General features: G+C 44.8%; 1 protein-coding gene across 6 annotated transcripts in view; it reads left to right on the top strand.

Moving 5' to 3' along the window:
* Positions 1-9,958, top strand: part of Ntrk2 (neurotrophic receptor tyrosine kinase 2) — a 331,243-nt gene extending 321,285 nt beyond the window's left edge. For all 6 annotated transcript variants that reach the window (XM_031359018.1, XM_031359015.1, XM_031359013.1 and 3 more), the window contains 2 exons: positions 2,364-2,522; positions 4,146-9,958. In XM_031359018.1, the coding sequence (XP_031214878.1) occupies positions 2,364-2,522; positions 4,146-4,331 (345 nt within the window). In that variant the 3' untranslated portion in view covers positions 4,332-9,958. The remainder of the gene's footprint in view (positions 1-2,363; positions 2,523-4,145) is intronic.
* Positions 9,959-13,855: the final 3,897 nt, after the last annotated feature.

Raw genomic sequence — 13,855 nt, forward strand, 5'->3', positions numbered from 1 at the left:
GAGACAGAGCCTCTGGTCCACTTGGGGTTGTAACCTTGAAGTCACTGGCAGCTGAGGAATATGACAGACACATGTATTGATTCTCATCCACAGTCTAGAGAAACCAGGGCACAGCATTACCATTGGTCAGCACGGTCCACATTGGGAATAGCCAAAAGAGGCCAATGTCTCTGATCACAAAACAGTGGTGAACACGGTGTGGCATTGTGGGTACTCAAGACAGCCTGGAAGCTCTCGAAATCAGCACGCCCCAATGTCTGGCTCTAGAAGGCCTCCCTCCCACAGATATATGTTGATATGCCTTAGTAACTAGAAAAGTTAAATCCCTTCTCATCCGCTGAACTTCTCAGATGCTTGAACATGCTCTGTGGTTTGAATCTCTAAGAAGGGCCAAGCTACAGGCCTGGGAGGTATGCTACCGGCTTGTGAGGGCGGTATGACCTGAGGACCTCAAGCAGTTCCTACTCGTAAGGGCTGGTGTGCAAAGCTGACACTTGGGCTCACACTTCAATACGTGCTGATCACAAACTGGATTACAACTTGAGCATTTCCACAGAACAAATGATTATATTTTTTTTCCACCCAAGTCCCTGCCCCTCCCCCCATCTAGTTCCAGGCCTTGCTGGCTCCTCTACCATGCAGTTGGATACTTTCTCTTTCTTCTTTCTTCTTTCTTTCTTTCCTTCTTTCTTTCTTTTTTTAGCCTTTTGTCCTTCAGGATTTCTGAGAAACACATTTATTTATAAGTGGCTCTCACAGAAAGATCTGCAGAGGAAGGAACTGAAAGACACATGCCCATCTCCAACCCTAAACCTTCTCAGAAAATATTAGCAGACACTTGACATCCTTTGTCTAAGATGCTCCCCTTCTGATGCATTAACACTAGGACTTAGTACAGCCAGAAGACAAAGCCACAGACTGTGACCTGTCAATTTGAAAGGCTCACAGTAACCCCTGGACATCTGTCTTTTATGATAATGAGACATACTGCATTTAGGGCTTCATGAGGTCCCCAACTAATGTCTGCTGTGTGAATGAAAAAGGCCAGAGGGGACAGCTAGACCTTAAACTTGTCTGTGCCATGGGTCAAAGTGTCACCTTGGGCAAACACTAACCGGTGATGCAGTCTCATCATGAGAGTTCCGTGAAGCACAGCACTTATGTGAAACGTGATCGAGCAGAGGGCAGATGTCTGTCAACCATGGAAATCTTTCCAAGTGTGTTCTGAGAGGATGTCACGCACGGAAACAGAAGTGTTACATGGCCGGACCAAGTACTGGAGAATGCATGAATACGGCTGGGGGGATGTGTACCTGGCTTGGGAGGCATCAGAACCAGTCTCTGCCTGTCCACAGAACAGTTTTCACTTTACTGTGGCCAAGGCCGCCGGATCCTGGGGTGTCACTTACCATTGGGCCATGATTCCTTCTAAGCATTGGGAAATGTTGGGCCCTCCATGTATGTGAGCAGCTTCTCATGGTCAATGTTCTGAGTGTGGAGATGGCGGGTCAGCCAGGTGGGTATCCACACAGTTGGCTTCGCCATACTGCCTTGTACTCCCTTCCTGTTGGTCTGGATTTCTGCCACATGGGTTATGGCATTTCCTAGCCATCAGACACATGGGCTGGTTCATTTCCTTTGTATAAAAAGCCACAAATCAATATTGAGAATGAAAGCTGGGCGGTGCTTCCATGAGCTCTTCAACTTGAACCATGTCTAATTCAGGCTGTTGAGTGTCCACACCCGTGGCCTCGGTGGTGTGAGGGGATTTGCCAGAACTGTGTCAGTCAGGTTTCTGTGGCTGCGCTATCTCCAGGTGATGCTTGGCTGTGGCTGCTCTATCTCCAGGTGATGCTTGGGCTTCTGTTCTTACTGAAATGGGTATTTTTTTTCCAGAAAAGTAAATTTATCTGTTGCTGTTAATAAACTAAGTAGTATCACCCTATCATAGAGGGGAATCTAAAGCTTTGAGTACAGAAATATAGCTCACGAACCTTGGTTGCTTGTCAGTAAAATGGAAATCGCAGCTTCTATCCTGGGCACTACCAGGCTGGGAGGAAGAACTCTTTGCTTGTTATCTTGGTCAAAATTATCACGTTGATGAATGGATGGGTTGGTCCTCCCAACAGAAAGTACATGAAGGCTTTTGTAAAGCCAAAATGGACATCAGCTGAATGTCCTCTGCCCTCCTCTGGTTTTGAGGGAAGGAGAATTGCAAAGAACATTTAAAATGTTGTTTTGCCCATTCTCTACTCTCTGACTCCATTACCTGAGTGTCCCTTGAAGGAGCCACCTCCCAAACTGCAACCTTCCACACTGGTTCCAGATGTGACTGACACTCCTATTGACACCTTCCCCGACAGGTCGGTGGCCACACTATGTTGCCCATCCGATGGATGCCTCCAGAGAGCATCATGTACAGGAAATTCACCACCGAGAGTGACGTCTGGAGCCTGGGAGTTGTGTTGTGGGAGATCTTCACCTACGGCAAGCAGCCCTGGTACCAGCTATCAAACAATGAGGTGGGCAATATTTGGGAGAGATTCCCACCCTGAAATGCACACACGCATGTACACACACACACGCATACACACACACATACACACATGCATGTACACACATACACATACACACACACATACACACACACACACACACACACACACACACAGTACTACTAACGCAGCAATCTAAGAGGCAGCCATATTCTGAAGGTTCTTGACCTGGGAACCAGGACGTGGTCATATGTGGCTTTGTTTGAGTTAAGAGCTCTTTCCAGAGAGCCAGCTGTGTACCTGAATTTCACAGCCTCATTTTAGTAATTTTGGAGAAAGAGAGGCACTGTGTTTTCTGACCCAAACTCGCTCCTTCTAATGACAGGGCCAAGGAATGATTTTACATTGCTCATCCAACAAATTAAGGGCAGCCTTATCGGCCCATGTCCCTCAGTCTGGCAAGAGTTCCCACAGTGTTCCAGAAAAGCTAACGTGCCTTACCCCTCTAGATTTTACTATAATATTAACTACTGTGAAAATCTCAAACGTTTGTCTGCCTATTCCAATTCCTTTGCAATCTGTTACCTGCTGAAATCAGTGGGGAATCGGTTCCAAGAGCCACACCCCGCACCCACCCACCCCCGACCAAATTAGAACACTCAAACTCCTAATACCAAATAATGTATGATCCAAAAGCAACCTGGGGATCTCCTTTCACGTGGGTCATCTCCAGCTCATTCTCAGGAACAGTGTACACAGACGCCATGTGAACGGCGATCAATCATGCAGCGTGTTTAGGGAGTGATGACATCCGCACATGCTCGGTACAGATGTCATTTTCTGCTCGTATCTCCCGTCTGCTGCTGTTCGGATGCGCATCTGGAGCCCATGGATAGGGAGAGCCGGCAGTGTGTCTGTGTTGAGGCATAACACCTCTGTCAGGTTGTTTCCAGTCTCTCTCACCTCCATGCCTGTGTTTTTAAACTCAGCTCTGATATCCAGTGAGCCTAGTCACTTTGGCTGTCAGGGTGTCCCTGTCAGTCAGCACCTCACACAAAAATGGTTCAGACTCTACCCTCAGCCAGTAAAACCTGAAACACGTAGGACTTTCTGTGTGGGATTTAGATGACGCTTTGTGAGTAAATTGTGCCTATACTAGTTTTTGTGAAGTCACAGTGGCTCTCTTCCTGGTGAGCAAATAATGAGCAGGCTTTCTCTGAGGCTGAGGCAAGAGGGTCATGAGTTCTAGGCCAGCAGTCTGGGCTATGTAGCAAGCCCATGCCTACAAACAAAAGCCCTGTCTCTCCCACTGGAAGCCTGTAAGGGGAAGATGGGGCTGAGAACCTTCTACCTCCTCCCTCCTAATCATTCATAAAAGCCTTTCTTTATTACAAGGGGCTGAATGTTATTCCACTACGGGGCCGTATCAGCTCCTCTCTGTTGGCAAATGGTTAAGAAGTTACACATGCTAATTGTCCTGATTTAATCAACACACAGGCATCTGTATAAACATAAGTTACCTAGAGAGAAGCAGTGTAATCCTGCTTGACTTTTAAAGAGTTAAAAGAAGGAGAGGCCCTTCCTGGCTCCTCCCTCCTTTCCCACATCTTGCCTTATGTCCTGCTAATCCTGCCTCTGGTCTCCCTCCAGGTGATAGAGTGCATCACCCAGGGCAGAGTCCTTCAGCGGCCTCGAACATGTCCCCAGGAGGTGTATGAGCTAATGCTGGGATGCTGGCAGCGGGAGCCGCACACGAGAAAGAACATCAAGAGCATCCACACCCTCCTTCAGAACTTGGCCAAGGCATCTCCCGTCTACCTGGACATCCTAGGCTAGGGTCCTTCTCCTCCCCAGACAGTCCTTCCCAAGGCTCTCCTCGGACTGGCCGACACGACGAACCTCTTAACTGCCGCTGACGTCACGACCTTGCCGTCCTTTGCTCTGACAGTGTTAACAGGACCAGGAGCGGCTCTCTGGGGTGGCAGTGTGTGCTTCTCCGTCCACAGACAGTATTAACTCGCTTCTGGCATTGTCTCTTTCTCTTCCCTGGGTTTGTTTCTTTCATTTGCCCCTTCTCCTTTACTTACTTATTTATTTATTTTTGGTCTTCACTGCTTCACGGCCCTCAGCCTCTCTCCTTGACCAATCTGGCTTCTGCATTCCTATTAACTGTACATAGACAAAGGCCTTAACAAACCTAATTTGTTATATCAGCAGACACTCCAGTTTGCCCACCACAACTAACAATGCCTTGTTGTATTCCTGCCTTTGATGTGGATAAAAAAAGGGAAAAATCAAACATCTGACTTAAGCCGTCACTTCCGATATACAAACGCGGGGTGTTTCTATGGATTCACTTCTATTTATTTATTATTTATTTATTTACTACTCTTCTTATTGTTTTTTTTTCTGGTGGTTATAACCTGTGTATGAGAAGGAAAAGTTGTGTACAATCTGGGGAAACTTTATCTGTGGGAAATGAAAACCAGAGAGAGAGAGAGAGAGAGAGAAGCTTTACCATAAATCACGGCTTGAGCAAGACAGAGACAAGCCATGGGATGAGCCAGAGTCTGTCGCACTTAGGAAAACCCAGCAGCCATTAGCTGGAGGAGCGTGCTTAGCACCGTCTCACAAGGACCTTTCTGAGGAGGACACAGGATGTTGAACTCTGCATCATGGGCAGAGCTTCCAATCACAAATACCGGCCTGCAATGGAAAGAAAAGACAGTTCCCGTGGGGCCCGCATGGACGAACAGCACATCCTACGTTGTGGTCGGGCACCGTGACAGAGCTGATGTGTTTCTCAAGGGGTTATCTACCAAGCTTTTATGAAGCTCAACTGAAGGAGGTAGATTCTTGCTCAGATATAATTTCAGGAAAACCCAAGTCCTTGACAAACACAGGAGACGCTCTCAATTTGGAGGCAAGTTTCTCTTACCTTGAACTTTTTCAGACAGCAACTCCCTCCAGCCCCACCTTCCACTCTCGCCTGTCTTGTAGCTGTGCAAACAAAAGTGTGCATGGTCTTTGTCAATTGATACCTATGTGCACCTGTGTGCAGAAACCGTTGTTCCAGCTGTGGTGCCTGATTAGCAGGGCAGATCTGTAAAAGGTCTAACCTGGGCAGCTTCTGGAAGTTAACCAGATCTGTAGCTGGAAGCGCTCTCCAGTAGGCAGGGAAGGGTTTACTGAGTAGGCCTGCTGAAGCCTGGATACCTTCAGCCACCTCAAACCTACCAGGCTGCAGGACAGGCACATCCCCGAGGGAAAGGGGAGCTCTCTTGGGATACCGCCTGAGTTGACGTTCAGCGTTCTCAGGTCAAGTCTCTTGCTCGGGGCTCTGTTTGGGGAGAGTGGTTTCATTCCAACGTACTCATTATCAGTATGCTGTTTTGTTAATTATACTCCATTAAAAAGTTAAAAAAAAAAAAAGAATTAAGCCTTGACACTGTATGGCTAATGGGAGGCTGTGCCCAGACTAAGCCTGGAGATTTGTGTCTGCACATGGTCATTGGTTTTCCTAAAAGAGAGGGTAAATTTATAGAGAAATTTACAGTTATTTGGGTAGTCATTTAGACCGAGGGAGACCAGTGTTTCCATTTCTCTGCCCCCCTCTGTGAGGGGAAGTTTGACTAACTTGACACCTTACTAACCCGAGCCAGATAGGAAGGGAGTGACTTAATTCACCTTAGAACATTTTATTTGGTGTTTATTTCCGAAGGTGCAAGAGCTCTGCATAGGTTTCATTTGTGCCCTTTCATTTCTGGAGCACTGTGTTTTCTAGCAGAAATTCTGAGAGCCGGTTCTCACAATAAAACTTTAAAGACTGTGTAAATTGACAGAGAGCAGAAGGCGATTCAGGAGGCCCACTCAAGCAAGCGGTCACACAAGGCAGATACCATGGCCCTTTCTGTTGCGCTGGCCCATGACAGATGGGAGCTATTTTGTCCTCTTCGTCCATTAAAACAACCCCTCCAGAATACCTATAATAATATAACGAAAGCCATATCTCTGTGATCTATACCATTAAGTATAGATCATTAAAGGACCCATGGTACTGTCAGGCACTGTGGAACTGCGAGATGGCAGAAAAGCAAGGGCACATTTGTACATGCTCCTCCAGTTTCTGCTAGCCATGACCTATGAACTCACACAGGTCTGTTGCTCCGAGTCTCACCAGCTGCCCTGGGAGGAAAAGCTGCAAGATGCTCAGCAGAGAGCAAAGGAGATGGCAGCATTGTAAAAGACCAAGGCTAGGGAGGCCATGCAGGTTTACACCAAAGGTCTGTACTGAGAATGTGGGAGCGTTCCATTCCAGTTTTGCATTTTCCTCAGCAAGAAAAAGAGAGCAGAGAGAAAGGGGGAGGGGAGAAAGATGGAAAGAAAGGAGATGGAGAGAAAGGAAAGGGAGAGAAGAGGAGAGGAGTGAAGAGGAGAGGAGAAGAGAGGAGAGGAGAGAGAAGGAGAGGGAGAGGGAGGAAGGGAGAGAGGGGGGAGAGAGAGAGATTCCTTATACTTTTTGGCAAATCCCTGAAGGTCTCAAAATGAAAGTGTCTATGCAAGTGCAAATTTCTACAGTTATCTATACTAATTATTATTGTTATTAATTATTCTTATTATTATCACCAGTCTCTGTTGTCTCAAGAATATGTACAGATTTCAAAGCATTAAAGAGTATTTGGTTGCTTTTAAAGTAGTTGGGTGAGCCAAGGACACCTTAAGATAATTGTCACTGTTCATCTACTATCTCCTTTCTCGTGGTGTTTTAAGATTTAGAAAAGAAACATTCTCGTTCTAAAACATATCCCTCTCCATAAAGGACAAAGAAAAACGGTGTTAGCAAACCAAAAACTCCCCCTGACGCCTGTCTGACATCCAATCCATTTCTCAACCGCTTGATGATTTCCAAGCACTTTTTGCATATGTTGTCAAATTATTCATATTTTTTTTTTTTGGTGAGGGAATGGAGACTCAGAAGCTCAGAGGACAAACATAGACTTCCCCCTAGACTGTCCACCAGACATGCTAACATATAAACACGACAGCCGGGGAGGAAACGTGCTAGCAGCTTGGATGAAGCAGGGTGGAAGGTTAGCACAGAAGGAGACCCATGCAGTGCACGCAGAAGAGATGCTACATCATGTGCTTCTGCTCCTGGCTTCTGCTGACTCCCAGTGTTGCACTCAGCCTCATTTAGGAAAAAACTGCTTCAAACACTCCTCTCCAGGGTTCTGTCAGAACTCGTGCACACGTGCTCACACCAGCCCCGCTTGTGATGTTTTCATGTACTTATATATAAATATATACATAATATGTGTTATAAACACTTGATTTATACATATACAAATGCACACATGTAGTGTGTTTGTGTGTTTATGTATAAACCTATAGGCACATGGTAATAGAATAATTATAAGTAGGGTGCAATATGAATAATTTGCTTAATATTTGCTAAGTAACCAAAACGTTCCAACGTCATGTGGCAGTTCATATTTCCTGTGGGTAAGGACTACACCACACTTTCAGCTCTGTGCAGTCCTTGGATGGAAGATGTGTTGAAAAAAAAAAATCACATATTCCCTGAAACAACTGACTGAAAGCCATCCTCTACATTGAATCTGTTCTCTGGCTCTTTGCAAAGGAAAATTGCAGACAAATGTTCTCCTAATGTCCAAGTCCTGGGAAGGAGAAGTGGGTTTTCTCTTCTTGCACATTTGGATTGCGCTCACCTTTCCTGGCTCTACGCCCTTTACACTGAGCTCAGAGACTGAGCATTCTAGACCCAAGCTGCAGGGCCGTAGGGAGGCAAGTGTCTTCGAGGCTGATAGCAAAACATCCAAGAATCTATAGCAAGATGGGCAGCTCGAAGTCACCCCTGATCTACACGGCAAGCCAGAGGCATGGCGGGTGTGCAATGCTGTTCCTCTCAAGGACTGGACAGCAGGGTTCCTGGTCAAGGGCAGACTTTTCCTAACCTTCTCCTTTAGCAATTGGCACTGCCAGCAGTACCTGGCATTAAGTCAAGTCTAATTTCTAAAATGGCAGCGCAGACCCGTGTGCCCTCATTGCTCTGCCCCCAAGCCCCTCATCCGCTATTAGAGGGCTTCAGTTTTCAAACTTGACCTTCCATTTGGCCCTGTATTGTGGTTAAAGGAAATCTCAAGAGAGGAATGGCTAATTGACCTAAATCCCAGATGTCCAAGTTTGCAGTGAAAGGCAATTCTTCCCAATGTATAACTGGAATGTAGAGACTCAGGTCGTGATAGTTCATACATGAATCTCAGATGCTATTGTAAAGAACTGGGATGGGAGGGATTCATCCTTAAGCCAATAATTGTGCAGGAGGGCGTGGCTGATCTTTAAGCCAATAGTAGTGCAGGAGGGCGTGGCTGTTGTCGGGGCTGGAATCCATCACTGCTGCTGAAGTCCAGAGTTCTCGACTCTTCTCAGCTGTTGAGGCCTTCATTCTTTCCCTTCGGCGTTATTTATTTATTTATTTATTTATTTATTTATTTATCAACTTTCGGTCCATTCATCACAAACATGAAGCAAAAAATTTTTTTACATATATGTAAATGTGTTGCAAGTGAAACACTGTGAATCTCACAACCACCTCCAAGCAACTATGCTGCCATCTTGACGTGCGTCTCAGGAGCAGAGACCCAGAAAGACGAGGACGTCATTTTGCAGCCTACACGTTCTGGGCCAGGTCCGTGTTCGTTTTATTTCTTTGGTCTGTGAGTTAAGAAAACGATCCGAGCGGAGGTGAGGGAATGTTCCGCAAGCTCGGTGAAGCAGCACGAGCTCCTCGCAGCTATAGGTTCGAGCAGGAAGGAAAACCATGGGAGATGGAGAAGGGAAATTTGATGGAGGGGGGGCTCTGTCTTACAGCTCGTGTAGCTTACTGTTGCTTAAAACGTATACAACAGCTGGAAATGTTTTCAACACAAGGTATTTGAATTAAATGTGAATCTTAAATATGTACTCCCTTAAGGAATGAACATATTATGGTGAAATATTGCTCCCCGCGTCCCCTACAAATCTGCCTAGAGATGTGGATGCCTACATTTGCTTAAGCATCAGACCGATGTTTGTATATACCCGGGCCATACACACTCATTTCGACGTCTCTGTGAGGATGTACTTCCCCTTCACTGGTGACCTGGTATTTAGAACTCTGTCTTTTCAGTTGGTTTATTCCCCTTTAATGTGATGTCTCTGTGCCGATTATTACCGGTTCTTACTTGTTTTTGCAATCCGTTTTGAGGTCTAGTGCTTTACTGAGACTCATTGCATCTTGGCTGATTTCAAAGTGACACCCGAATACAGTGTTTTAAAAAAAAGTTTGTTTGTAAATCATGTGACCAGCTTCTCTCAACCTGACATGGAATGTCTCTTGTACTACAGTGTATTTAATAATAAAAAAAAAAGATGTCTTACAATAAATAACATCCTCCACAAGAGGGGCTGGAAGTGGCAATGCTTACTTTTTAAAGTTGTGTAGAATGTCTGCCAGGCAGATGAGAACACAGGCTACCTGCAGTGTTCACTGACTGCCTAAAGGCCTCTGAGAGGAGACGCTCTCTGACTTCTCCGATCTGAACTTTTAATTTATCTTGTAAGTTACCGATGCTCTCACACCCTGACATCATATAGAATCTCCACCTCCACTGTCCAATATGGATGTAGCTGGCTGGTCTTCAACTGTGGCCACTGTGGATGTTGAACAGAATATGAGATTGTATTCAGTTTCAATTAATGTCCACTTAAACGGACATGGTAGGCTAGTGGCAACTATACTGAACTAGGAAGATTGAGAAGACAAGCCTGTAGCTTCTGAAAGAGTGGGCGCAGATGATCTTCTGAGTCTGTGGAAGCAGTCCTGAGGTGGGAAACCAAGAGGTGGAAGTGTTTCTCAGGGCTTCATAGTCACCTTTCCAGTGTCTGGCCTCTTCCTGTTGACACTCTGGTAGGCATAAGAAGCGTCCAAATGGCTCTCCTGGCATAGGCTCCAGAAACATGTCTCATTTGGCTGTGGATACCCCAAACTCACACCCTTAAATGTCTCTTGCGTACTTCCCCATCAGTGGTGAGGATGTATATTTCCTTAGGTTAGCAAAATATGGCCAAATTAAGATGGGAAGTTCAAAGCTGCATGTGATTCAAACTTTCAAATAGGATTATACATCTCACTCAAGAAAAGTTGATTCAGGAAGACAATGTAATCCTTAACACCTTGACCAGCTATAACAATGTAAAACTCCTAAGTGTGCTATGCCACACCTCATATCTCTATCGCTGCTGTCATTACAGTGATATCAATGGAAGCTTGAAACATGGAGCCATGTGTTCTAGAACATTCGCTTGTTTGTATATCTGTAGATGATCTGGGATCATCTAGCCTTCCTTCCTCCAAATACCCTTTTGTGCACCCCTAGGATGCCTAACTTCTTCAACATGGACATTACTGCTGAAGTGCTCTTAGTTACTATATTAAAACAGGCACACTGGTTTTTAGCAGGAGTTACCTATTTGAAAGGATGATGTACAGAGTGACGGGTGTATGTATTAGTTTCACGTGGCTGTTGTAACAAGCCACAACAAATAAGCTACTTTAAAATAACAAAAGTTTATTTGCTCAGGGCCAGGAGTTTGCAAGTGAAAGGGCTGGCAAGAACGTACTCCCTGCAAAGGTTCATGGGAGAATCCATTCCTTACTATTCTAGACTTTGGTTGCTTCTGATGCTCACTGGCCACTTCACAGCAATTTCTACCTCCCTGGATATGTGTATCTTCTTGTTCTTGTGTCTTCTTTGCTGGGTTCTAATTTCATAAGCATATATGTGACTGACTGCATTTAAGGCTTGTTCTGACCACTGTGGGTATGTCAGTCAGATTTCTGTCACTGTGACAAAGTATCTAAGATAATTAGCATACCAAGTATCTAAGATAATTAACAACGTATCTGAGATAATTGACATACAAAGTAAGGGGTATTTGTCCTTGGTTTCAGTCCTGGTCCCATGGTGCTGGTGCTTTGAACTGATGGTGACAGGAAAAAGTGGCAAAAGAGATCTGTGTGCCTCAAGTAACCAAAAAGGAGAAAGGAAGACAGACAGACAGACAGCAGAAAGAAAGGAAGAGGAGAAAGGGGAGGAGGGGAGACAGTAGCCCGCTATCTTAATATCTCTTTCCAGGGCACACCCTAACCCCAGTGAACCTAACCTCCTTACACCTGTCCCCACCCCATAAAACTTAGGCTACCCCAGTAGCATCATGGTCCAGAAACCAAGTCTTCAATACACAGCACTCCAGCTCATACAATGCTTCTACCCATCCTAGGAGCTAAAGTGTCAGCTCCTATAGACACAGGATCTCCAGCACCAAGAATTTAAAACTGGCCAGAAAGGTAAGTTGTAAGAAACTGATCCATGAATTAAGTGTTTACTATACACCAGAACGATTCATATACTAACTCCTTAATTCTCAGAGCTCCAGACAATAGATAGCAATGTAGTGGCTGGCTGGGATAAGGAGCACTGTTGGCTAGGGTCAGAGCCAGCAATGTTAACTGAGAGCTCAGGATATGGGCTTCTGGGCCCTCGAGGACTAGAGAGAAATACCCTAGGTCTGGAGGAACAGGCTTATTAGTGGGCAGGCAAAGCCAAGGAGACTAGAGAATTTCTGGGAAGTTGTGCTTTCCAAAGACCTCGTGTCTGTAGTTGTTCATCCATCACTTTGGTAAAGGATGAGCCTACTGATGGAGGGAACTATCCAGCATGGGGTTCTAGAGTAAGAGACAGGGTGATATTAGAATTGGGGTATATGGACAGCTTTTTCTGTAAATTCTTGAATTGGCCATTTCCCATTGCTAGAACTGTGTGGTCCAAGGGTTCCTGCCCTCTACCTACAGGTTCATAGTAAAAGCATGGTTCAGTGCATTGAAAATAATTTCAAATGAGCATGATTTATTATTCATGATAATGGCCCCTATGTAGACCAGAAATGTTCTCTCCTTGACCTTTGTTTTTGAATGCAAAGTCAAAAACAGAAGTGATAGTGTGCCTCTTTGACGACCAGCCCTGACTCTATTCACACCAGCTGATGACAGAGTATGGAGCACCCAGGGACCTTTCATCACAGAGAGTAATGGTCTGGGCATTAGAGAGTTGGGCTTGCTCCAGCCTGCTACTTCCCCCATGTAAAAATACTGGTGTGCATATAGAAGCTTGATCTTCAGTCAGCCATGACACCCCAGAACAAGGAAAAGCAGATGCAGAACAACAAAAACCCAGTGACCTTTACATGAACAGATCTCCTCATTGATTTCCTTAGAAATTAAATACATAACCCCTACCTTTATTTCTTACAGTTTTCGTATGTTGTTCTCTGCTAGGGGACAGGCTAGGTTTACCATGTACACAGGTCGCACTTAAATGCTGACAACTAAGCAGGCCACATGGCAACTTCCATAAAGACAGCTAGAACTTCTGTCTCCTGCAGATGTGAGTCTGTGGCTGTTTATCCCAGCACACAAAAATGCCACTTTCTTTCATTTAAGTCAGGGTCCACCAGATTCCAACCCTAAGGGAGAAAAGCCAACCTTAAGAGTCACTGTGGTGCCTTCTCTCCCTGGGGTAACCTGGGGTAAGCCATGTCTCTGAAGAGCCACTGAAGCAAAGGGATGTGATGCGGGACTTTGACTGACTGTCCATCACAATTCCCTAGATCTTTGGATCTTTGGCCACAATCAGAATCCCTCCCTGTTATTCTCCTAAAGTTGACTTCTCCCCAGGGCAATTGGAGACAGGGCTATCAGGTCCCTTATGGTCAGACATATAACCAAACAAATACCAAAAACTCAGGGATCCATTTCTACCCTTTTCCCTTAAATAGCTGAATTATCTTCTAGAAGATGAAGATAAGTCCTTAGTCACCTTTTTATGTTATTTTTGATAAAGAAAATCTTATTCTCATCTGAAGTATATAATAAACCATGATTATTTTCCTTGTTTGTATAATATAATATTTTAATAATAACCCTCAAACTTACTTGGCAGTTTGAATGAATATATACTGTTAGGTTGTGTTAGGAAATATATACAATTTCCTTGGAATTTTTAAAGGAACAATTGTATTGACTATTGGAAAGTACACTCTGTGTGATCACACCCCCCTTCTCTCTTGCCTTTCTTTCTTCCTCCCTCTTCCTTTCTACCTTTATTTCTACCTTTCTTTCTTTGTTTATTTCTTTCTTTTCTTTCTTTCTGGAAGTTTCTTTCTCTTCACCCTTAGTAGTCTAAAGTTTTAAGGATGTGACTTAGTTTTACAGTATTTATTTATTGTAAGGATACATTCAA

Source organism: Mastomys coucha, unplaced genomic scaffold (assembly GCF_008632895.1).
Source record: "Mastomys coucha isolate ucsf_1 unplaced genomic scaffold, UCSF_Mcou_1 pScaffold7, whole genome shotgun sequence".
In the NCBI taxonomy this organism is placed as follows: Eukaryota; Metazoa; Chordata; class Mammalia; order Rodentia; family Muridae; genus Mastomys; species Mastomys coucha.